General features: G+C 44.0%; 2 protein-coding genes across 3 annotated transcripts in view; one reads left to right on the forward strand and one right to left on the reverse strand.

Annotated features, from left to right (window-relative positions):
• Window positions 1-27288, reverse strand: part of LOC115463370 (gastrula zinc finger protein XlCGF26.1-like) — a 952960-nt gene that overhangs the window by 62636 nt on the left and 863036 nt on the right. The window lies entirely within an intron of this gene.
• Window positions 1-27288, forward strand: part of LOC115459997 (zinc finger protein 160-like) — a 49930-nt gene that overhangs the window by 9731 nt on the left and 12911 nt on the right. Inside the window, exon 2 of the mRNA XM_030189860.1 lies at window positions 4623-4749. Within this exon, the coding sequence (XP_030045720.1) occupies window positions 4623-4749 (127 nt within the window). The remainder of the gene's footprint in view (window positions 1-4622; window positions 4750-27288) is intronic.

Consider the following 27288-nt stretch of genomic DNA (forward strand, 5'->3'; position numbering starts at 1 on the left):
CTAAAGAGACAGAGAAGTACCTGCATATGTGTACAGCTCCGTGTATGTCTGGTAGCACTATAGATATGATTAGTAGTAGTAGTGACAAGGACAAATCATGACCAAGTATACATGTGTAGTTTACATACTTTAAGCTGTCATCTACTACATTACTATGTATGTTACTGTGTCAGATACCGTTTGAAAATCAAGATACACAATATCAACCGACTCAACTTTATCCACATGCTTGTTCACCCCTTCAAAGAAATGTAATAGATTGGTGAGGCAAAATTTCCCTTCACTAAATCCATGTTGACTTTGTCTCATTAATCCATCCTTTTGAATATGCTCTGTAATTTTGTTCTTTATAATAGTCTCTACCAATTTACCTGACACCAATGTCAGGCTCACCCATCTATAATTTCCCGGATCACTTCTTGAACCTTTTTTTTTTTTAAATCGGCGTTACATTGGCCACCCTCCAATCTTCCAGTACCATGCTTGATTTTAAAGATATATTACTAACAATAGTTCTGCAAGTTCATTTTTCAATACTGTCAGTACTCTGTGATGAATACCATCCGGTCCAGGTGATTTGCTACTCTTTAGCTTGTTAAATTGCGCCGTTACATCTTCCAGGTTTACAGAGATTTGATTCAGTTTCTGTGACTTGTCAGCTTTGAATATCTTTTCTGGCACCAGTATCTCTCCCAAATCTTCCTCGGTGAAGACCAGTGCAAAGAATTCATTTAATCTCTCCGCTATGGCTTTGTGTTCCCTGAGTGCCCCTTTTACCCCTCAGTCATCTAGCAATCCAACTGATTTTTTGCCGGCGTCTTGCTTTTAATATACCTAAAAAAAATTTACTATATGTTTTTGCCTCCAACGCAATCTCTTTATCAAAGTCTCTCTTTGCCTTCCTTATCAGCACTTTGCATTTGACTTGCCATTCCTTATGCTGTTTGACAAGTGCAAAGTGATGCATGTGGGTAAGAGGAACCCGAATTATAGCTACGTCTTGCAAGGTTCCGCGTTAGGAGTTACGGATCAAGAAAGGGATCTGGGTGTCGTCGTCGATGATACGCTGAAACCTTCTGCTCAGTGTGCTGCTGCGGCTAGGAAAGCGAATAGAATGTTGGGTGTTATTAGGAAGGGTATGGAGTCCAGGTGTGCGGATGTTATAATGCCGTTGTATCGCTCCATGGTGCGACCGCACCTGGAGTATTGTGTTCAGTACTGGTCTCCGTATCTCAAAAAGATATAGTAGAATTGGAAAAGGTACAGCGAAGGGCGACGAAAATGATAGTGGGGATGGGACGACTTTCCTATGAAGAGAGGCTGAGAAGGCTAGGGCTTTTCAGCTTGGAGAAGAGACGGCTGAGGGGAGATATGATAGAAGTGTATAAAATAATGAGTGGAATGGATCGGGTGGATGTGAAGCGACTGTTCACGCTATCCAAAAATACTAGGACTAGAGGGCATGAGTTGAAGCTACAGTGTGGTAAATTTAAAACGAATCGGAGAAAATTTTTCTTCACCCAACGTGTAATTAGACTCTGGAATTCGTTGCCGGAGAACGTGGTACGGGCGGTTAGCTTGACGGAGTTTAAAAAGGGGTTAGATAGATTCCTAAAGGACAAGTCCATAGACCGCTATTAAATGGACTTGGAAAAATTCCGCATTTTTAGGTATAACTTGTCTGGAATGTTTTTACGTTTGGGGAGCGTGCCAGGTGCCCTTGACCTGGATTGGCCACTGTCGGTGACAGGATGCTGGGCTAGATGGACCTTTGGTCTTTCCCAGTATGGCACTACTTATGTACTTATGTACTTATTATTTTCAGTCAGTTCCTTCTTCCATTTTCTGAAGGATTTTCTTTTAGCTCTAATAGCTTCCTTTACCTCACCTTTTTAACCATGTTGGCTGTCATTTGGTCTTCCTTCCTCCTTTTTTAATAAATGGAATATATTTGGCCTGGGCTTCCAGGATGGTATTTTTGAACATCATGCACCCTCACAGCTGTTCCTCTAAGTTTTTTTTTTTTCACCGTTCTCATTTTATCATAGTCTCCTTTTTGAAAGTTAAATGCTAACGTATTGGATTTCCTGTGTGTATTTACTCAAAAACCAATATCAAATCTGATCATATTATGATCACTGTTATCAAGCGTCCTTATCACCATTACCTCCCGCACCAGATCATGCGATCCACTAAGATTTAGGTCTAGAATTTTTCCTTCTCGTCTGCTCCTGTACCAGCAGCTCCATAAAGCAGTTCTTGATTTCGTCAACGAATTTTACCTCCCTAGCATTCCCTGATGTTATATTTACCCAGTCAATATCGGGGTAATTTAAATCACCCATTATTATTTTGTTCCCCAGTTTGTTAGCCTCCCTAATTTCCAATAACATTTCTGCATCCGTCTGTTCATCCTGGCCAGGTGGACAGTAGTAATTTCAATCCATAGGGATTCCAAGATGTGTTTTGATTCAAGTCCCTCCTTAGCATACAATGCTACCCCTCCATCAATTCGATCTACCCTATCACTATTATATAATTTGTACCCCGGTATGACAGTGTCCCACTGGTTATCCTCTGTCCACCAGGTCTCGGAGATGCCTGTTATATCTAATTTTTCATTTAGTGTAATATATTCTAACTCTCCCATCTTATTTCTTAGGCTTCTGGCATTCGCATATAGACATTTCAAACTATGTTTATTGTTCCTATTTACATCTTGCTCAGCAGTTGACAGTGTTAATTTGTAATCTTTTGTGTTCTTTTTATATAAAGACACCTGGTCTACTATGGTCTCTATTGCAACCTCGCTTTCGGGATACACTATCTTCCCTGTTTTGGTGATATATTTGAAAGGTACCTTGTTCCGAACCATGTGCTTTTGAATGACTGTTGGCGTCCCCCCAGCTTCTAGTTAAACAGCTGCTCCATCTCCTTTTTAAATGCCAGTGCCAGCAGCCTGGTCCTACCCTGGTTAAGGTGGAGCCCATCCTTTCGGAATAGGCTCCCCCTTCCCCAGAATGCTGCCCAGTTCCTTACAAATCTAACACCCTCCTCCCTGCACCATCACCTCATCCACGCATTGAGACTCTGCCTGTCTCTTGGACCCTGTGTTTGGAACGAGGGCACTTCAGAAAATGCCAGCTGAAAGGTTCTGGATTCGAGGTTTCTACCTAAGAACCTAAATTTGGCTTCCAGAACCTCCCTCCCACATTTTCCTATGTCATTGGTACCCACATGTACCAAGACAGTTGGCTCCTCCCCAGCACTATCTAAAATCCTATCTAGGTGACGTGTGAGGTCCGCCACCTTCTCACTAGGCAAGCAAATGACCTCGCGTCCACCAGCCACCTAGCTGTCTACATGCCTAATAATCGAATCACCAACTACAACAGCTGTCCTAACCCTTCGCTCCTGGATACACATCCTTGGTGCGAGAGGATATTGCATTCCTTGGTGGGATGGTTCTGACTACAGGATTACTTCCAGCTGCACCAGGGTGATGCTGTCCTTTTAGAAGACATCCCTCCTCCATGGCATCCAGACTGGAGGTGGGACTTCTCTACAACGTCCCTGTAGGCCTCCTCTATATACCTCTCTGTCTTCCTCAGCTCCAACAAGTCTGCTACTCTTGCCTCGACAGAATGGACTCATTCTTTGAAAGCTAGGAGCTCTTTGCATCAATCACACACATATACCTTCTCACCAACTGGGAGATAATCATACATGTGCCACTCAATGCAAAAGACTGGATAGCACCCCTCTCACTGCTGGACTTCTGTCTGCATCTTAGTATTATAGAGTTGTTTAATTAAAACTTCTTAAGGTACTAGGGATGAATATAAAGAACATTAAGATTATATGGTGTAATATGTAATTTATTTAGTGTTTGCTTCTCAGAACCTAATGAAATATAATTAAAACTCTAATGAGAACTGTCCTGTTGTTGTCCTAATTAGGATGATTGACTATAAATGAAGAGTTGAGCTAGGGGTGGGTGGGAATAAGGATTGAACTAGGCCCTGCTGTTCCTTCTAGAGCCTTAATGCTGTGGCAGAAAATTCAAGTTTTAAAACTATGGGGGAAAGGGTATGGAGACTAGCTAATAACATTTGCTTTTTTATTTTATTTTTTTTAATTCTAACCGTGTTTATCAATATCCTACAATTCCTCTTTTAAACCCAATCTTTATGTTACCAACACAGAGCAAAATAATGTCACTTACCAGAGAAATGTCCTCTTCTCTCAGAACTTCTCAACCTTCTTAATATTCATATTGACCTTATTAACATTGGGCTGTTTTAGGGCTACTTTTGGCCACAAATCGGACTGGAAAAATGTTCAACATCTGGCAACTCTGAAGCACGCCACTGACTTCTTTACTGCTCAGGCATCTCCACAAGCCATTCCACAGGTGCCACAAATTTGGAGGGGGCCTGAGCACAAAGTGAGGGGGGCCTAGGCCCCTGAGGACCCCCTCATGGCGATGCCTCTAGTGTTATGTAATTATGAAATATTTACTCCAGCAAACCTTTCCCCTGCCGTGATGAGCACCAGTGCTGGCAGATCTCCTGACAGGTGTGATGCAAAGATGCTGAATGTGATTCTGGTTTGTATTTCAGATGCAGGTGAAATTCGAGGACGTCGCTGTCTCTTTCTCCCAGGAGGAGTGGGAGTATTTAGATGAAGAGCAGAAGGAACTTTACAGGGAGGTGATGAAGGAGAATTATCAGATTCTGATCTCACTGGGTAAGGGATCATTTTGCATATTTATTTGCCGTATTGGGGCATCATTGTAAAGTTAATTCTGGGTATGACTTTCTCATTGTATGAATTGGTGAGGAAATGAGTATGTGCTGCAGTGATCACTTTACGTCCTCTCAGCAGTGCACATGAGTGGAGGTGAGGTGAGAATGGGGTTCAGATGATTAAGGTAATGAACACCAGGTGATATGAGATTGAGGGCATAATGGATGGAGTAGAAATTCAGGATTACACCCTCCTCTCATGACTTTTCAGCAACTTTTCCAATACATTTGTATTGGTTGCCTGTAGAAGAACACATTATTTAATTTTTTTATTTTGTTACGTTTGTATCCCGCGCTTTCCCACTCATGGCAGGCTCAATGCGGCTTACATGGGGCAATGGAGGGTTAAGTGACTTGCCCAGAGTCACAAGGAGCTGCCTGTGCCTGAAGTGGGAATCGAACTCAGTTCCTCAGGACCAAAGTCCACCACCCTAACCACTAGGCCACTCCTCCACGCTTGCTACTATTTCAGATTCTACATGGAATGTTGCTATTCCATGTAGAAGTCAGCCTTTGCAGATCACCAATGTGGCCGCACAGGCTTCTGCTTCTGTGAGTCTGACGTCCTGCACGTACGTGCAGGACGTCAGACTCAGAGAAACAGAAGCCTGCGCAGCCTTCTACATGAAATGTTGCTAGTGGAATGTTGCTACATGGAATGTTGCTAGTGCTACTATTGGAGATTCTACATGGAATGTTGCTATTCCACTAGCAACATTCCATGTAGAATCTCCAATAGTAGCAACATTCCACGTAGAATCTCCAATAGTATCTATTTTATTTTTGTTACACATTTGTACCCTGCGCTTTCCCACTCATGGCAGGCTCAATGCGGCTTACATGGGGCAATGGAGGGTTAAGTGACTTGCCCAGAGTCACAAGGAGCTGCCTATGCCTGAAGTGGGAATCGAACTCAGTTCCTCAGTTCCCCAGGACCAAAGTCCACCACCCTAACCACTAGGCCACTCCTCCACTATAAATCATTCCCTTTGAGACGTCCAGCTTATCTTTGCAGTAAGTTGCAGAAATTTACTTCTCACACTTTGCAGAAAAATCTTTTACAACTTCCTGCTCTCAAGCTGGCTTATATTCAAAAGTATTTAACCAGCCAGGAACGGCACCCTTAAGCTGGCTAAATGGCAATATTCAGCAGGAGATAACCTGCTATCTCCCGCTGAATATCCCAGTCAGTGAGTAACCTGGTCAGCAGCTACGTCGCATGATATGACCAGTTACCACTGATTTTCAGCAGCTGACTTGTTAAGTATAGTAATGCTGGTGACCGAATGTGGCCCCAGAATTGAATTTCCAGGTTAGCCAGCGACAGTGTGAGTTAGCCAGTCTAACTCCTGCCGTCTCAATATTGGGGCCAATGTTATTAAACGGTCATCTACTAGGAAATACGCATTCTCAGTTGCTGGTCCTTCTCTTTGCCTGGGGAACTTCAAAAAGTTTCTTCATATGTTTATTGGAAGATTTGATAAAACCGCCCTACTCGCACAGCAAATCAGGGCAACGAACAATACATAAGTAAAAATACAATAATGTGAACAGGAACTCCATTAAATTACAGGTCAGAGGTTAACATCCACTTAAACAGAGCCATTCAAAACCTTAACAAGAAAAAGCAGGAATGTGTCAGCCATGTCAGCGGTCGATGGCTTATTCAGTCAAAAGCTACTGAAAAAGAAGCGTCTTTAGTGCTTTCTGAAAACTAGCAAAAGAAGGCTCTGCTCGTAGTACAAGTGGAGGATTGTTCCACAGAAAAGGGCACCAGAAATTAAAAAGCATTCTTTCCTGTAAATCCTGTTTTTAATTACCCTTCTCTAGACCCCCGCAGGATCCTTTTCCACGGAGGTGGAGAGAGGGTTTCAGAAGGCTCATAATAAGTCTCTTAAATATGACCTCTGTTTTCTGGCTCCTAATTTCCAAGGACATCCTAGGGCATCTATTCTCCCACAAGATGTACTAGAGTTTAAAAGATAGTCTATTTATGTGATATAAGGTGAAATGAAACAAAGAAATTAACACAGAGACTAGAGAATAGTGAGATAGAATTTTACTTGTGTGTCTGTGAAACAGTTTAAAGAGAAGAGATTGAAACAGAGACTGGAGCAGTTTAGTGAAAGAAATAGTCTTTTATTCTCACCCAAATCAGGACTTCAAGTTGGTACAGACATCAGACAGATTCTGGGTTCAACCGGCCAGAGCTTCGCCGTTGTCCGCGTCAAGTTGGGGAGGGACTCCGACGATAGCTCTGATGGCCAGCTCTTATATAGCATTTTCAGTACATACAACTCAATTGGAGAGGGACTTTTTTTTCCTACTCTTTCTTCATCTCTGAATCATACTTAACCACAGGTCAGGTGCCCACCTGCCCCTCCTTTCTAAGATTTCTTCATAATGCCAATTTCAACACTTGTAAAACCTCTTTCCTAATATTGAGAGAGATCTGCGTCTTTGTATCTGGTGATTCTGGGAGCCATTTTACAAAGACAGACTCCATCTTAGAAACCAACCTTTTTACCATTTTTGTCATTATTTTCTACATCTTAAGTGTTACACTCAATTTGAAAGTTGTACCTGGTTTCAATAAGACTCACCAAGCAGTCCTGCTCTTGCAGGCTCTGCTATAAGGCCATCAGCTGATTCTCAGGCCTATTCAGTGCTTTTCAGCTGTTTAAGATATGTAACTTGGCCTACCACTATTCCAGTGGATGGGTCTCAAGCTGGGACACATATTAACTTGCAGGAAAAGCAAGTCCTTGCTCAGCCAGTCATAGATTTTTAAACCTAGCTGGTATTTTTACAGCCTGAGTCCTAAAATCTGGCCTTCCACCCTTCCAGTGGGCATCCAGTGAGGGCCTCTTGCTGTACTATAATTATACAATCCCCAATGCACTTGATGTAGATTAGGGAGAGTCAACCTGTGACCATTTAGTGAATAAAGCAGGGGCGTAGCCAGACAGCAGATTTTGGGTGGGCCTAGGCAAGAAGTGGGTGGGCACCAAGTGTTCTCCACACCACCAAAAAAATATCTAAGCTGGCAGGAAAACGCTTCTTTCCACCTTGGCAGTCTGCAGAAGGCATGCGCTGAAAACTGAGCATGCGCAGGTTCCGGTATCGTTGAGAGTAGCATTTTTGTTACCATTAGGCGGAAGTCTTCAGCTGATGGAGCTTTGGATCCCCACCAGCTACCGCTAAATGTGTGCTACAGTTGGGTGGGCCTGAGCCCTAAGTGGGTGGGCCCTGGCCCACCCAGGCCCACCTGTGGCTACGTCACTGGAATAAAGGATGTGGGTTCGGGAGTAGGGGAGAGTTAATCTGGCTAGATATTCTGGTAGCTCTAATGTAACTGAGAGAGGGAACTAAGTACAAAAAAAGTCCAAGCAAAAAAAAAAAACAGCACGAAGGGCCTTTAAAAACAAAGGGAACACAGTTCTTTCATTAGAAAAATCCTTTAATATTGAACTTTGATTGAAGAAAGACCCGACACGGGCCGTGTTTCGGTGCTACCGCACCTGCGTCAGGGGTCACACCCATGACGTAGGAGGTTTCAACAGACTAATTTCAAACGTCTGATGTTTTCCAAAATTTTGTTTGATGTGTTCCTTCGGATATAATGCAGTGCAAGACTCACGCACACCATCAGTGTAAGTCTCTTCCCTGACGTAACTAAAGAAACGCAAAAGCGGAGACAAAGAGTTTTATTAATGAGACCTGGTGTAATTCCTAAAGTACCCCTGCAAATCTATATATATAAAACTCACCCTCAACGTTCTATTTGCACTGACGTCACTGAAGCCAGGTTCGTAAGTTCGAAGCTCTGAAGCCACAGAAAATCACAGTCTGTGGGCCCCGCCCTCGCGTCAAACGTTATGACGTTGAGGGCGGAGCACATTCTCAGCTCCAACGTTGTACTGCACTGTAGCTCTGCTCCGCCCTCGCGTCAAAACGCGATGACGTCGAGGGCGGAGCACACGGGGGGCGTGCCAAAAGGGCCAGGGTCACAGCACATTCGCATGGAGGCTGCAGGGGGGCCGGCGACACACGGAGACACAAAGGGACGGAGGGGAGCCTTGCTAGCGCCCGTTTCATTGCGATTTGAAACGGGTCTTCGTTACTAGTGTATTATAAAATACCAGTCAAATATGTATGTATTCTACGAACCTTCACAGCTCTCCGCTTTTCTGGCTGCCAAACTGCGTACGCCTTGTAGCGCTATAGAAATGCTAAATAGTAGTAGTAGATACTAGATCATAGCTCTTCTTGTTAATATATAGGGGTAATAGATATGAGCCTCTGAAATAGTGAAGTTTCCTGTAACTTTGTCTTAAATCTCTCTATATAAAAGGCAACACCAACGTTCTATGAAGCCTCCAGCCGGAAGTGTGAAGGGGGCGAGATATCCGGTTTCCCTATGAGTGTCTGCCCCGCCCTCTCTGTAACACAGTCAGTGAAGGAAAACAGCAGAGCACGAAATCAAATCGCTGGCTCTGTAACAGTTGTTAATATATGGCCTGGTTTTAGATCTACCACTGGAATTGTGATGGACAAAGCCACAGAGCCAAAAACATCTGAAAAAGTACTGATTAGGCCAAACAAGTAACAAATGAATTAATATTTGAGAATCTGCAGAAAGCAGGTCTGAACAATGATTCAATAACACAAACAGGTACAATGTTCAAATAAAATATAGCACCTGTAATGAGAGAAGGATGGATAATATGGAAAAAAATGTGGCTCTCAAAATGGGGCTTATTTTTGTATATTAAAGTATAAAATGATACAGAGATCAGAAGATGTGATGAGAGGTGTTGCAAAAGCATTATGTGAAACTGGTATCTCAACAGAAAATTATGTTAGTAACCGCAAAAACAGTTTGTTCTAAAAACATGTTGACATAACCGGAAAATGTGGCAACCTGTTGAAATAGATGGAACGGAAGGAGCTGGGTACAAATGCACAGATGGCAGGACGCGAAAGTATAACCGCAGAAATTGAGAAATAACTGACAAAATTGTACCTCACCATAGACTTCTATGGAGAGGTAAGTGTATAAAAGAAGAGAGATTTTGGCTTAATTTGAGAAGTCGTCCTCAGCACTTCTCAGACGGCGGAGCGCTGTGCTATTGAACCCAGAATCTGTCCGATGTCTGTACTGAATTGAAATATTGGTAAGAATAAATATCTTTCTATCTGAAATCTATTTCTGTCTTTATTTTCAAGTATTCCTTATTTTACTAACTAAACAAAGCTAAACACACACCAGACACTCATTTGGTGCATAAAATACTGATAGATTCTAATAGCATATATGTGGGAACATAAATGGCCCAGAATATACCTAGATCCAGAAAGACAGAAAGCAGTAGTTATGGGAATTAGTTTCGAATTGCGGCTGTTGATGCCTGCCCAGACCAGACCCCCATGGGACTGGGTGACAGTGGAAGTAAGAAAAACCATTCAGAATCTTCTGGATGAACTTAATACGTTCAATCCTCCATATGGAATAGCTCAAGGAGGACTAAAACGAGGTCAAACAAAACAGTAACAAAACAGTGGTGACCCCGACGTGATTCGAACACACAGCCTTTTAGGGTTTTAAAATTATAATATAACACTAATCTATAGCCTATTTCCTTTCTTCTTTTCTGCATTTCTCGTCTCAGTACGCCATAACTGCATGACTGTAGGAAACACCTGCTTCCTCTTAAGCTAGTACAGTCTGTATTGTATACTGAACGTATCTTATCCGAAGAGCTTACATATGCTTACTTTGCTTTAAAATTTTTTTTTTTTTCTCTCTCTCTCTTTGTCTAACATCGGACAATTCTACATATTGTTCATTCTTTCCGTATGGAACCTGGTCCTTATAAGTCCTTATAAGTCCCGTCTTTTTGTTTTTCTCTCCTTTTTCCTTTCACATTAAAAGTGCGTAGATGCTCCACTTCTCCTTTTTGGGCGGTGCCCACTTCCTTCTTCTTCTCAATATTCTCTCCCTCTTGACTCTGCTAATCTTTAGCTTGGGCATCTCTTGTAACATTTTGTTTAAAAATAATTTCTGTTATAACGTCTTGACCTGCACTTGGTACCGCTTCCGGTGTTTCCCGCATTGGAATCTACTTTTTCTCTTGCCTATATTCCCTGCCCTTATGTCAGCAAGGTTACGTTCTTATCTCTGTCTGTGATTTCTTTGCTATATCATTTTGTTAATTATTGCTTTAACTATACATATACCCGGTGACAGGTCTGTTGCAAGTTTAAGTATTGTCAGCCCGTATTTTTATTTTTTGTCTTTGAGAGCTTATTGTCAGGTCATACGTTGTAGAGATTGTGTGTCATCACTTTTGACAGACTGCTACCGTCTTCCGTGCTGTTAATTATTTTTCTTTTTCTGCTAAAACTCCCATTTAGAGTATTGCCTGCCACCTGGCTATTATTGTATTTGAAATGGACAATGCTATTCTCTAATTGCTATCGTACGCCACAGTTTGCATACTAAGATTTTTAGAGCTACATCTGTTTGACCTTGGAGCCTAACTTAAACATATTTAGTAATCAACCTTTTTCTACGGTCCTTTTCAAACACTTGCTTTGTTTTTATTGGCCACTGCTGCATGAGCTTTGGGGACTGAGCTTCTGCCATGATTTCTGCTTGGCATGATTAATATGCACTCATTTCCTGTAAAACTGCTTGCCCGTAACTTTCCTGCATACAAGTGATTTAAGCTTACGATACTGTGCCTGCGTTCTATAAATAGATAGTGTACGGCAATGTTCTTAGTCCAATCATATATTCACTTCTCTGCAAATTTAACTCTGTTTACTGTCGGCTGTCCTATTTTAATGCTTTTGAGTCCCTTTTTATGAATTATTTAATAAGCAAATCTATTGTCTTGTTACTCTTTTATGGTACCTTCCCCCAAGAGCTTACATGTGTTCAGTGTTAAATTTTTCTTCCAATTTTCTTTTAACAAGATTTATCTTATTTTTACTATTTTTGCAGTTTGTTTCAGGGGCTCTTCCCTGGGATAGGCTATACCTTTTATTCTACTTTAAAAAATTTTTTTGTTTGTTTTTTTCTCCCCCTATATACCAGTGTCACGCTATAATTATTGGGCTAGATACCGATGTCTGATGTCTGGGACTCGCACCCATTTGAGGGCCACAAAACCTTCAGTGGATGACGGTATCATAAATACCAGATTTAAAGCAGAATTCCATTCAATTTTCAGAGTGGCCTGCGGATTCGGCATTATTGCCCACATATGTGTTACCTAGTACAGATGAGCGTGGGTGCAATATAGAGACGTCTGACGCATTTCGTTGCGAGTTTGGACTAGTTGACGAGGGCTTTTCCATATTTTTGGACGGTTAGGTTATGTGGATGCTGCCTCGCCATAAATTCTTTTTAGGACGGTTGGGTTATGTGGGATGCTGTATGTGAGATGCTGCCTAGCCATAAAATTTTTCCATGCTTTGTTGATGAGTGGATGCCGCCAAAGTTTAAAAGGCCCATTGGGGTGGTTAGTCGCGTGAGATGCCCGAACCAGCGGAAACCCATTGGACTGCTGCTCTTCGACTCATGAGACCTTATTCGCTGGTTTATTGAGTTCTTTTTGGGAATGGTTGCAATGTCCCTTTTTTGGGGGGGGCTCTATCATGAGCCGGAGCTCATGGCCAAGTAACGTGGATTGCTCTTGGCAGGCAGGGAAACGGGGTTTCTTTATGCCTTTAGAAGCACACTCTGGAGAGTAGTTCTTATTAATTAAGGGTAGAGTAGTATACACGTTGACACTATTCTCTTAAACACTTTGATCATCTTTGTGGCTTTCATTTGCCTGTTCATTTAACTTGCGGCTAAAGCATTGAGCTTTCCGCCAATTAGTAATTTCTGTTCTAGGTTCCGCCACCGGGACGCTCTTGAAGACGCGTGAGTATAACAGTGTTTTGTATATGCATGATGCATGTTTTTGTTTAGATAATTTTCCCGTGCATGATTTTGTTTAGTTGCCCCTGTTATAGACCTCAGAATTTTGACTTGAACCGTCTTACTTAAAGATATTGCATTATATAGAATACACTCTTCTATGAGTTCCTATGTGGATTGTCTTCCCCCTATTTCAGATCCCACTATGTCCTCCTCCTCATCCCCTAGTCCCCTGGACAGAGTCCTTAATTTCTTTCCCGCTGATAGAAAAGAACTTACCCGCTTATGTCAAACCTGGCATACCGGTTGGTCCGCTAAGGATCAAGGACTGGAATGGCCATCAAAGGGCTCATTTGATCAGGGCAAACTCCAAGCTTTGGTCTGCTACAATGAGTCCCACAAAACAGGAAAATCTAGGGATAAACATTTAGCTGCCATTAATAAATTCATACTTATTGCACAAAACCAGAACGATAGGAGTTTAGGTAAGTCCGATTGCGACCAAGCCCCCTACCAGGAGGCAGTAATACCTACTGCCCCACCACCTTATGATGCTGCTACCGCTGCAGGTACGACAAAGCTTCTACCATGTGCAGTGGGATATACCCCGATACCCCCAGGATATTGTGATAAACCGGTCACAAGTCCTCTGCTGCAGAATTCTCAAGGATCTCAGACAATGACACCCCCACTGCCTGCGGTACCTCCCGCTCCTATGATATTTGACCCACCCACTACCGTGCACATCGCCGGTGTTGTTGATCTATCCCTACCCTCATCACAAAAAGATATCCCTATATCTCATGGGTCTGCACAAACTCAGACACCCTTAACTCCTTCAACAATCCCAGTGGCCCCGACTACCGCCCAGTCGCCCATGGTCACGACTGCTCCAACGATCCAAGTACCTACCCAGACCCAGACTCTTACTCCACAGACACGTCATGTCTATCGTACTATTGGAGGTAATGAGATTGAGATACCCCCCCCCCATTATTGAACATTACCCTTGTGTCCAGGACCCTTTGGTTCCGGTCACCATTCACCACCCGGCTACCAGTCAGATTGATGCGGCTGCCCAGACCTCCACCTGTCCTGTGCCAGGATCAGGATTGACCTCACACATGACTACTCAAACGGCTACCTACCCATACATGGGACATTCAACTCAGACATCACCTCCACCGCCACATTTGGACTCCTCTGTCCAAACTGGTTCCTTGCCTCCCGCATCCCTGCATTACCCTATCCTGTCTCAGTTACGACAGATGGGCTTCATTCCATGTAGTCCTGCTACACAGACACGGGCTATTTGTCAGGAACTCTATGATCGGGGTTTCATTAAAGCGCCCCCTGTTCCAGTAAACCCTTCCATGCCGACTCTAGAACCTGAGTGTTCTACTCCTCCTAGATGGGATCAATTGGGTGCGCGACCAAAGGCTAGACCCTCCCCATTAGAAGAAGCATGGGAAGTTTTAAAACAACAACTCCCAGCTAAATCTGACCTGGAGGATATTCGAAATGAACCTCCCCCAGTGCTAAATTTCTCCTCCTCGGTGGAAGGAGATTCATCTCACCTTGAACTACCCAAGACCCGTCCCCCTGACACTCACATTCCTTCAGGGGCATGTTGTATGCCACAACATGGCACCACATTGGCCAGTATGGGAGATGACCTCGCATTCGTTTCAGAAGGACTTCGTTCCTTACGTAAGTCCATTTCAGTACTCCCGGATACTATTGCATCTGCTGCATCAAAATCCAAAATACCCCAACAACATGATGTTATTTCACATCATACCAGACAGCGCCACCCTCAAAGTTATATTACTGATGAGGGATCTAGTCGCTGCCTTGCAGTCATTGACGGTCCCCGTCACCCTACAGGTCTGAACATTGATACAGAACCTGGCTTATCTGGTCCACCTAGCACACCCGCCCAATATGTAGCATTACATGAAAATTCATGGTATTATGTTCAACCATGGATTGATAATCTTGCAGGATGGTCTGAGGCGCTTCAGCCCCAGTCCGCCCTCTTCCCACGTGAAGGATCCTTGCGGTCTGACAAACTCTCACTAGTGAGAGATCTTATTTATGACCACCCTGACCCCCACTGGGATCAGAAAACAACCCTCTACCTAATCCAAGGTCTCCAGGTTTGGAAAAAGTACGAGAATCAATTTCCCCCAACCGCATCAATCGATCTCCTTACATCTTCATTGATTAAACCCTTTGAAAAAGTAAAACTTTTTCCCTTGTTAAATAAAATGTCAGGTGGTGTTCCGCATACGGAATACACTCCACTTTCAGCTGTTGAATTAAATAGCCTCATACTGCAACTCCCGGATATTGCAATGGGAGGTAACCGATGGTTAAAGAAATTTCAGGACATCACACTAGGTACCACTCTGTCAGTTGGAGACATGAAAGCTTTATTGGGCAGAACCCCACACGCCAGTGTCACTGACATATTCACCCAATCAGGATATGCCAAATTTGTAACAGATACTCAGTACGATGGCAATCCTTTAACAGAGATTCAGACCAAAGTATTCCAGGAAATCCGGACCATGTATCCGACCCTTAAAGATTTCTCAGTTATCACTTCCCAAAGGTGGGAAATGGATTCAGAGCCTATTGAGGCTTATTTACTCAGACTCCAAGAACTCTATAAAGAAGAGACAGAGGAGACATTTGACTCCGATAATGCTCTTCCGGTGTTCTATCATTTACTTAAGGGAACCCTACCTTCACAGATTAAAAACAAACTAGAGGACACAGTTGGTCTCCAACTAGAAAAATGGCCAAAGATTCGTGAACACATCCTTCATCATTGTAGAAAGCTTATAAAAAGCAAGCAAGATGAAGTCCAACATCGTAAGACAGTACACACTAACCTGGAAGTGCTACAAACTGAAGATCTCAAAGAAAAGAGAGCCTCCAAGAGCTCTGACACAGATCCCAATACCCCGGAGACCTCTCCCCCTGTTATTGTTATGTATGCTGACCAACGCTATGACAATAACGGTCGAAATCAGGGCCCACGGCCCTATCGCCCAGATCGTAGAACAGATTATCCTGAAGAACGCGGTCGCCGCTCTCTACCTCAGCGAGGTCCCCCACGGGGGCCCCCTGATTCCAATAGACGACCCAAAGACTACCGTTCCCGGCCTAGTCCTGATCGCTTTCCTGATGTCATATGCTACCGCTGTCAACAATACGGTCATTATGCACGCGATTGTTCACAACCACCACACTATATACCCAGAAATCAGCTCCGCCAGAATCCTCCAGAACGGCAGTCCTTCCCCTTATGGAACCCAGACCAACGCCGCCCGCAATGACTAGGCGTTGTTCACACTAAAGCAGGCATAGATGATCCTATGATCACCCTGCTTATCTGTGACGTCCCTGTCCCCTTTTTAATTGACACAGGCGCCTCTCGCTCTGTGCTGGCCCATGTCCCGCACAAATTGCAGAAACTTCTTAAAGTTTCCCCTAACAATATTACCACCACAGGATTTGATGGTGTCCCTACAGACACACCCCTGCTTGAGCCCTTGCCAATTACATATGCGGATCAACAACTATCTGCTCCATTTTTATATGCTCCATTATGCCCTGTCAATTTACTTGGGAGAGATCTGTTAACATTATTTCATTTTGAGATTCATTTTGATCCTTCCCCTAATAAAACCACTTCACTCATGATGGCTGTCACCTCTATGGTTGAGAAACAGATAGAGGTCGCTCTGAATGACCTACCAAGTTTTCTTTGGGCCACACCTGAGAAACCCTATGGTGAGGTTAAAGGTCCTCCCCATCGTATTCAGCTGCTACCGGGTTGCAAAGGCCCTAAAATTGCCCAGTATCCACTAAAACCTGAAGTTATTGCTGGTGCTCAGGAACAAATTGATTCCTTATTACAGCAAGGCATCATTGAAAAGTGTAATTCACCATACAATACTCCATTATTCCCAGTGCCAAAGAAAGAGCCTGGCGCCTTCCGTATAGTACAAGACTTACGCGCGCTAAATGACCTCACTTACGCGGTATTTCCAAACGTGGAAAACCCAACTACACTCCTCAATAGTATTTCCTTGCAGACATATCATTCCACCATTGACCTATCCAACGCCTTCTTTTCCATCACCCTTGACCCTGTAAGCCGCCCGCTAACGGCTTTCCAATTCAATAACACAACATATCAGTGGACCCGTCTCCCCCAGGGATTTACTGACAGTCCAACAGTCTTTTCTCAAACTTTAGCAGGACACATACAGGAATTCAAACAGTACAGATACGATCTCCCACCACAAACCTCTATTGTACAATATGTAGACGATATGCTCATTACCTGCCCTGACTTTGACACATGCGTCCAGGTCACCTGTGACTTCCTTGGCTTCCTTGCTACGAAAGGCTATAAAGTTAACAGAAAGAAATTAAAAGTAGCTCAGACACATGTTACCTTCCTTGGACACCACATAGGCCCCCGTCAGAAGGGCCTAGGTCCCGATACTCTCCAACATGTATCCTCCTTGCGAATGCCCACTACCGTTTCTGATCTCAGAGGTGTCCTTGGCATGTTGAATTTTTGTCGCCTTTGGATACCCAATTATTCAGCTCGAACACAGCCATTTTATATGAAACTACAGGGTAAACAGAAAATTAAACGAGAACCCATTAACTTCACAGCTCAGGAAACATCAGATCTTATGGCTCTTGTAAAAGATGTTATGCTTTCCTCCCCATTAGCAACCATTGATGTTTCTCAGGATGTGCACCTTTGGGTTGTGCATACTGAGACTACTTGGTCTTGCCTAATCACTCAAGAACATGATGATCTTGCCTGTGGTTACCTTTCAGGTACTTTTTCACCTGTTGAAAGAGCCTTTGCCACTTGTGAGAAAGGCCTTGTTGCCGCAAGCACAGCTGTCACAAAATTATACAGCTACATTCCTCACCTTCCGGTGATTCTTCACACGTCCCATGATGTAAAATATCTGTTGGACAAACAGATTAGTCACATGACTGTCTGCCGATTGCAAAAGTATCAAGTACTTTTGTTCAGTGTAGTGCACTCTATTCACCCATTAACTTTAACTGACCTTCAACGCCTAGATCCATTACTCACTGTAACAGAGACAGCACAGAATGCAATCTTTCCCCATGAGTGCACTACCCAATTGTCTGTTCCCGAATCCCTCCATCTGCATTCAGAAATCCTGCAGAGTGGCGAGGTTTGGTTTACAGATGGTTCTCAGCAAAACGGAGTTGCTGGTTTTGCCGCCCTCCATTATACACCGGAAGAACACATACTGGATCCTATACAATTCAGGTTACCAGATGCATTTACAGCCCAAACCGCAGAACTTGCAGCGGTTTTATACGTCCTATTGTATAAAGCACTACACTCTGATTTGAGCATTGTCACCGACTCGGACTATGTTTTTGCTTCCTTGCATTCCCATGTTCGCAAATGGAACCAGAGGGGTATGATTTCCTCTACGGGACAACCTCTCAGTCACTTACCTTTGTGGACTGCACTTTTTGATGCGTTGGAGAAGCGCCATCAAAAAGGCCTCCGCACCAGTATCTCTTGGATTAAAGCTCATCAGGAGACAGTTTTTTCTTTCGCCATTAATGGTAACCATGCTGCTGATGAACTAGCCCGTGAGGTCACTTCCTTTTCCAGCCTTCCTTCCGAGTCCCCTACAGATGTGGCGCTTCCTGTAATTGCAACCGAAGTGCCTCCCTTTGACACACCTCCTTCTACCCCTTCGGACTCCACACACTCTGAATCCTCCTCTCCAAACACCCCACCTTATTTCCCTGTACCTCCTGTCATAACCTCTTTACTATCTCCTGAATCAGAGCCCCCTGTTACGTCCCCTCCCTCTGAATCCCTAACCTCAGACTTCTCTACCACCCTCACTTCCTCTCTTTCACAAGCAGAACTCACTTTGTGGAAGCAAGCTGGATGTTTTCTTAATCCAAATGGTATTTGGACCCATCCTAATGGTCAATTATGTGTTTCACAGCATGTGTTATCCCTTCTTTTGCATGCCCTTCATTATCCTTTACATTTAAATGCTAATACTCTGTATGATCAATTGTCTTCCAAGTTATGGGCTCCCCAAATGATGCCCATGTGTCACACTGTAGTTCATAATTGCTACAAATGTTTTCTGTATACACCTAAACGAGGACCTGTCATCCCTTCCGGTCACTTGCCTGTTGTCCAGGGACCTGGCCAACATTGGTATATTGATTTCACAGATATGCAGACACCTGTTCGTGGTAAACGGTATCTGCTTGTCTGCGTGGACAGTTTCTCTAAGTGGGTGGAAGCTTTCCCTTGCACTAGAGAAACCGCACAAACCATGGCACAGTCACTGTGTAATGAAATTATTCCTCGATTTGGTATTCCTGGCAAAATTACCACAGATAATGGTACATACTTTGTGAATGAACTCTTGCAGAACCTCCTTCCAGCACTTGGCATTACACATAGAACTGTCTGTGTTTACAAACCCACCAGTAATGGTTTGGTTGAAAGATACAATGGGTTGCTCAAAACAAAAATGCGTCAGCTTATGGCAAATGGGATAAAGAATTGGCTTGATGCCCTCCCTTTGGCATTGTTATCTCTCCGTGCCACTCCATCCTCTTCCCTTAAACTGACGCCGTTCCAATTATGTACAGGTCGCCAGATGCGACTCCTACCTGGCAATCCAGACACTCAGGTACCCGATCAATACTCAGTATATTGGGATATCTTGCAGACTATTGTAAGTTCTCTGTCCTCAATTCCACAGGCCATTTCGGACAGAAGAGGGGATTGTGATGCCAATAGATCCCCCCCTTATAAAGTGGGCGATCTAGTGCACCGGCGTTATTACACGCACAAGACCTGGCGAGATCCCATCTACGTTGGGCCCTTCAAGATAGAAGCTCTGTCAGCCACAGCTGCCAAGCTTGAGGACCACACATCCTGGGTCCATCTGAAAGATATCCGCGCCTATCCAAATACCCAATCAGGCCTCCTGGATGTTTCCATTGATGTTTCCAGCACAACAGTCACTGGAGAGACCAGTCCCACCACAAACTCCATCTCCACCACCACTGAGCCCAAGACCACCGACCCCACATCCAACACTCTTGAACCATCTTGACCAACTCGACCAAAGACTTAACCACTTAATCAACTTAGACCATCCATCTCCTGAATCCCACCTCCTTGATCTGGCTGACATTGTCATCCAAACCTTCGCTGATTCTCCAGAGTCACCATCTGAACAACCACCTGTATTGGAACCTGCTTTTGAGTTGCCGTCCTCACCTCTTCCTCCAACTGTTCCAGCACTCCCACTTCCATACGTAGATCTTCACATCCGTCTCATCCGAATCCGTAACCTTGCAGAAGATCTCACCCAAATCCGCAACTTAGCAGGACAATTGAATCCGGAAGAACAAGAGTCTGTTGCGGTTTCCACAGTACAGAATCTGCACAGCAACATCTGTGAGCTGCTTGACATTCTACATTTGTACTTCCCGAATCAAGTCAGATAAATGCCACAGCAATTTCCGCCGATTTTCACTCCAGAAGAACTCATTCCCTTACAGACTATTTCTCTACATAAAGTTCCTATTCCAATACCACCTTTCCCAACCACTCCTGTGAAAGTGTTGATACCACCACCCTCCCCCGCTGGTAAGAGTCTCCGCAGGGAACCAACTGCTGAGAACCTTGCTGCCCTCGACAATATCAAGGAACCTGATCCACCAGACCCACTGGACATTGGACTTTACCCTGTTGATAAGTGTAACTCTGAGCAAGTATCTGAAACCAATTCCCATTGGTCAAACGACTTCGACGACACTTATTTGGAAGGCGACACCATTCCTGACGACACGGACGGAACCAGCACCCGTCCGAGCGTTGTCTCAGCAGCAGTGACGGTGTTACATCAATACACCCTCTTCTTCTGCTTTCCATCTGCTCGATTGTTTGCTGTTGGACTCGTGTGCATCATCCTACTTTGTATAGGTTTGGTTTTGTTTTTCACTACCCTGTTTACCTATACTGCTGACAGTAACCTCCTTGATCTTTGGATCACACTTACTGCCTTTCCCACTGGCAACGTTACCTTGCCAGCCGGAAACGCCACGGTACTTGCAACTACCTCTGTACTTGCAACTACTCCAGCAGTACTTGTAACTACTTCGGTACTTACATCTACTCCTGCTTCATCACCTACTACAGCAGCCTACACAGAGCCCCAACAATACACCGCATTTACCCGCCTGTTTGGATACAGATCCCCCCAGACGACCTCAAAGATAGGTCCCATTGCCACCAGTCATCCCACCCCCTGGGCAGATACATCTGCCACGACAGACTTTTCAACTGGCAATCCTCCAGAGCCTATTGCAACCTCTGCGACAACTCCTATCCTCACTGATTCTCCTGTTTTGCATTCTACAGGTGTTCCCAATAATATCAGTAGCTCGGTCCATATTGTCCCCAATCTTACAACTACTTTTGAGGATAATATTACCTTGCTTGAATTACGACCCACCCCTCCTCCTTATTCTCTGGTTCCTCCTAGTGACGCTCCTCCTCCCACGAATACTACTTTAGCCACTCCAAACATCACCGTCCCAGCCACTCGACCTCCCAGATAGCTCATAATCCTTAAGTAACCATCAATATATGTCCCAGAATTTACCAGATAACCCGCCCTCTCCACCTGATTCTCCCCCACCATCGCCTTTTAGTATAGGTGTACACTTAATCCCTGAACCCCCAGAGTACCTTTTTGATCTAAGAGAGTTAATACATCCTCATTGGGACCCAGCTCCAGAAGACGATCCCAATTGGGACCCCTTCACCCGATATCTGACATTGTGTGAACCTTTGTTTGAGAATTGGACACTAGGTCCTAGCCGAACGGTTACAGACACTGTGATACTGTTTGGAGGAACCTTAGGTTTACAAATAGAACAAACCGACGACCTCCTAATAAGACCAGAAACTGGTGACGTTGTAGATTTTTGGGTTATCACATACGCCGTACTGGGCACTGATTGGATACCCTTCCTGTTCATTAGAGAGGTTGGATTGGGACCTTTGGAAGTATACAGTCTTTTCGATATCCCCGACCCTCCTGAAAGAGGAGCTATTAGAATTTACCCACCCTACCCAGTTATTAGAATTTACCAACCCAACCCAAATTCTTCCTAATGATATACCAAGCATTGGTATACCTTGGAATATTAATTATAGCAATTACAGTTCTGGTTAGGACCCTAGGATTTATTGTGTTACTCATTTTCATTAACCGCCAATTACCTTTGGTACAATCCAGATCTTACATTTAACCATGAAAACTACCAACATGAAGTCCTTAGTCTTCCTCCTGTTGGGTGTGCTCACCATGCCCATGATACAAGGAACACAGCATCTAGAAAGTTTTCTAAAACAATTCATTACCCCTTACGAAATAGCATTACCCACCACCACGGACACAACCACAATAACCCTTGATGTCTGTGCTTACACAATGTGTGGGGCACATCCTGTACAGCAATACTTGTCAGCTTTTGAGGTATACCTGTGTCCCTTCTCCAATTGCGGAAGTTGGGCACAAGTATGGTGGTATACAGGTTCGTGGGTCCCCTACTCAGGTAGTGAGATTCCAGATCTCAAAAAGAGCATTTCCATCATGAAATTGCGAGTGACTGGCCTTTGTCCAATGACCAAATGTAATCAAGTGGCTATCACGTTCACAGGAGTAACGGCCACTACATACAGAACTTATTCCATAGGAATTGATGCCACAGGTAGAGATCCGGTTGGAACGTTCAAGATTGTTCCACCCCCAGCCCAACCAACAAAGAATCCTTTGGTGCCAACAAAGATCCCAGAAGTAAAAATTCCTTACCAGATCGTGCCAATTAATAATTCCAAAGATTTAATAGCCTTAGAAACAGGATTTGGAGAAACAAACCTATGGCTCGAATGGGCACATTATACTACAAAGAGCTTGAATGTCTCTAATTGTTATTTTTGTTCCCATGCAAGAGCAGAACCAACGGTAGTTCCTTTCCCTTTAGATCTCCAAAATGATCCAGATGGATTTTGGTGTATGTTGCAGTTATTGCAGGTTAAAGAGGACATAAATCAGTCTTGTAAACATCTTGACGAGCACCACCCCTACTTACCCCCTCGGATGAGGGTTCCACCTGCATTCAGGATTCCAAATCCTGCTACCAGATATCATACATGTCTGGAACGATATGGGGTGAAAAAGACACGGTTTTTAGGAAACTTAACCAATTGTAATACAACCTTAGGAAATGGGACTCTGCAAAATCTGAACCTAACACAGTTCTCACAAGGTAGAGCAGACATATGGTGGTACTGTGGAACCCGTACTATTCGCCATACACTTCCTAACAGTTGGACAGGCAGATGTGCCTTAGTAAAATTGGTAATTCCAATCATAATAGCATCCCTACTCCCTCCTCACAGCAGCTCTTCCTCACGAGTGAAGAGAAATGCAATGCCTGGATCTTTTGATGATCGGGTCTATATAGATGCTATTGGTGTTCCAAGAGGGGTCCCTGATGAGTTCAAAGCCAGAAACCAAATAGCTGCGGGATTCGAATCTACCTTCTTTTGGTGGGCTACTATCAATAAGAACGTAGACTGGATTAATTATATATATTATAACCAGCAGAGATTTGTGAACTACACTAGGGACGCAGTTAAAGGAATTGCAACACAATTAGACGCCACCAGCAGGATGACGTTGGAAAATAGATTAGTTCTTGACCAACTTCTAGCAGCGGATGGCGGGGTGTGCCAAAAGATAGGTACACAGTGTTGCACCTTTATCCCCAACAATACAGCTCCAGATGGATCAATCACCAGAGCTTTGGAAGGCTTAACCTCACTGTCACAAGAATTGGCAGAAAACTCTGGCGTTGATACATCCTGGACTGGGTGGATGGATAAAGCTTTTGGTAAATGGAAGACATTTATCATTTCAGCAGCCACAACTATAATCATAGTGGTAGCAATTTTTGTGCTAGTAGGGTGTTGCATAATCCCTTGTGCTAGAGGCTTAGTAGAACGCTTAATTGAAACTGCAATCACGAAAAAGACAACAGCAGGACAATATGTCCTGTACGAAAATCTCCTTCCCAACACCACAGGAGATGACACATTGGACTATCTCCCTCTGAGAAGGACCAATCGCTATGCAACTGCTAGAGACACTAGAGAGATGTCTGCATCTGTATAATCAGGTAATAGCACACACAGGGATACAATATAACCATATAAAGCTTTATAAGATAAGATATAATCAGTATATAACCAAAGAATTAATGATAAAATAGGTAAGAATAAGATAGAATCTGCGTATTAAAGGGTAGAAGTATAGTAACTATAAGTTTTTGTATAACCATAGATATAGATAAGTAGGAAGGATAGAAATAATTGAAGTGGTACCAGGATGGTAATCTGAAACCAAATAATTCAGACTGTACCGGTTTGCATTGAGACACAGAAAATTTGATGGCCTTGTAGGATACCTTCTGGAATGGATGGTACCATGGTACATTAACCCTGGTGTCACCCTATGGGATAGGGTGAAGAGGGGAATGTTAATATATGGCCTGGTTTTAGATCTACCACTGGAATTGTGATGGACAAAGCCACAGAGCCAAAAACATCTGAAAAAGTACTGATTAGGCCAAACAAGTAACAAATGAATTAATATTTGAGAATCTGCAGAAAGCAGGTCTGAACAATGATTCAATAACACAAACAGGTACAATGTTCAAATAAAATATAGCACCTGTAATGAGAGAAGGATGGATAATATGGAAAAAAATGTGGCTCTCAAAATGGGGCTTATTTTTGTATATTAAAGTATAAAATGATACAGAGATCAGAAGATGTGATGAGAGGTGTTGCAAAAGCATTATGTGAAACTGGTATCTCAACAGAAAATTATGTTAGTAACCGCAAAAACAGTTTGTTCTAAAAACATGTTGACATAACCGGAAAATGTGGCAACCTGTTGAAATAGATGGAACGGAAGGAGCTGGGTACAAATGCACAGATGGCAGGACGCGAAAGTATAACCGCAGAAATTGAGAAATAACTGACAAAATTGTACCTCACCATAGACTTCTATGGAGAGGTAAGTGTATAAAAGAAGAGAGATTTTGGCTTAATTTGAGAAGTCGTCCTCAGCACTTCTCAGACGGCGGAGCGCTGTGCTATTGAACCCAGAATCTGTCCGATGTCTGTACTGAATTGAAATATTGGTAAGAATAAATATCTTTCTATCTGAAATCTATTTCTGTCTTTATTTTCAAGTATTCCTTATTTTACTAACTAAACAAAGCTAAACACACACCAGACACTCATTTGGTGCATAAAATACTGATAGATTCTAATAGCATATATGTGGGAACATAAATGGCCCAGAATATACCTAGATCCAGAAAGACAGAAAGCAGTAGTTATGGGAATTAGTTTCGAATTGCGGCTGTTGATGCCTGCCCAGACCAGACCCCCATGGGACTGGGTGACAGTGGAAGTAAGAAAAACCATTCAGAATCTTCTGGATGAACTTAATACGTTCAATCCTCCATATGGAATAGCTCAAGGAGGACTAAAACGAGGTCAAACAAAACAGTAACAAAACACAGTGAAGGACTCAGAGGGGGGAGGGGAGAGAGGCCAGAGGGCAGGGACAAACACACTCCCACATGCACACAGAAGAAAACATTGCTAGCCCCCGTTTCATTTGCATCAGAAACGGGGCTTTTTTACTAGTTATCTGTCTATATAAAAGGCAACACCAACGTTCTATGAAGCCTCCAGCCGGAAGTGTGAAGGGGGAGCGATATCCGGTTTCCCCATGAGTGTCTGCCCCGCCCTCTCTGTAACACAAACAGTCAGTGAAGGAAAACACAGCAAAGCAGTGAAGGACTCAGAGGGGGGAGGGGAGAGAGGGCAGGGACACACACACTCCCACATGCACACAGAAGAAAACCTTGCTAGCCCCCGTTTCATTTGCATCAGAAACGGGGCTTTTTTACTAGTTGTCCATAATCGAATATTTTGAATCCCATTAGTGTGGACTTTAGAAACTTGCTGTATGTATTTTTCTTCATTAGGGTTTTTTTTTTCCTTTTTCTTATAAAATATGAGGCAGCAAATGTTTAATTTCTTGACAGTGTATTTTGCTTGTTTTGTACTATATAATTGAATAAATACAAAAAATAAAAAACAATGCACATTCCCATTCAGGTGGCGCATCAGCGTTTTCTTCGCTTTGCGGTGTTAGGGAAGCATTTCCAGTTTTGTGCGCTTCCCTTCGGCCTGGCGACGGCTCCTCGCACTTTTTCCGAGGCCATGGTGGTTGTGGTGGTGGCTCTGCGGAAGCAAGGCATCTTGGTTCATCCTTACCTCGACGATTGGTTGATTCGAGCCAAATCAAGGTTGGAAAGCGAGGAGGCAACCACGCGGGTGGTATCTTTTTTACAGTCGCTGGGCTGGGTGGTGAATCTGACCAAGAGTCAGCTAGTACCTTCTCAGTCCCTGGAGTACCTGGGGGTTTGTTTCGACATGGAGAAAGGCCGAGTGTTTTTGATGGCCACTCGCATTTCCAAGTTGCAGGGTCAGATTCGGCAGCTCTGTGTGCAGAAGGCTCCCTCGGCCCGTGCTTACCTTCAGGTTCTGGGTCTGATGGCGGCAGCGATAGAGGTGGTCCCTTGGGCCAAGGCCCATATGCATCAGTTGCAGGGAGCTCTGTTGGGTCGATGGTCTCCTCAGACCCAGCAGTTGGAGGAGAAGCTTCTTCTGTTGGAGGTTACTCGACGTAGCCTGCGCTGGTGGCTTCACACTCCAAATCTAGTGAAGAGCATTCCGTTGGATCCTCCGGACTGGGTAGTGCTCACCACGGACGCGAGTCTGAGGGGCTGGGGAGGTCATTGCCTGGGGCAGGTGGCCCAGGGTCATTGGACGGTGGAGGAAGCTTGCTGGTCCATCAACCGGCTGGAGATGCGAACAATTCGGTTGGCTCTTCAGTCCTTTCAGTTCCTTCTCGAAGGCAGGGCGGTCAGGATTCTTTCCGACAACGCCACGGCTGTCGCTTATGTAAATCGGCAGGGGCAAACGAGGAGCCAAGCGCTGGCCGTAGAGGTGGCAGAATTACTGAGCTGGGTGGAAAGGCATCTTCAGGATCTCTCGGCGGTGCACGTGGAAGGGGTAGACAACGTGAGCGCAGACTTTCTGAGCAGGCACACGTTGGATTCCGGAGAGTGGTCTCTTCATCAGTTGGTCTTCGATCACATAGTGTTGGAATGGGGTCATCCAGTGATGGATTTCATGGCATCGGCCAACAATGCCCAGGTTCCTCGTTCTTTCATTCGGGGGCGGGATCCTCGAGCCGAGGGGATCGACGCGTTGGTTCTTCCGTGGCCGGTTCACGAGTTGCTCTATGTGCTCCCTCC

The sequence above is a fragment of the Microcaecilia unicolor genome, chromosome 1, assembly GCF_901765095.1.
Source record: "Microcaecilia unicolor chromosome 1, aMicUni1.1, whole genome shotgun sequence".
Taxonomy (NCBI): Eukaryota; Metazoa; Chordata; class Amphibia; order Gymnophiona; family Siphonopidae; genus Microcaecilia; species Microcaecilia unicolor.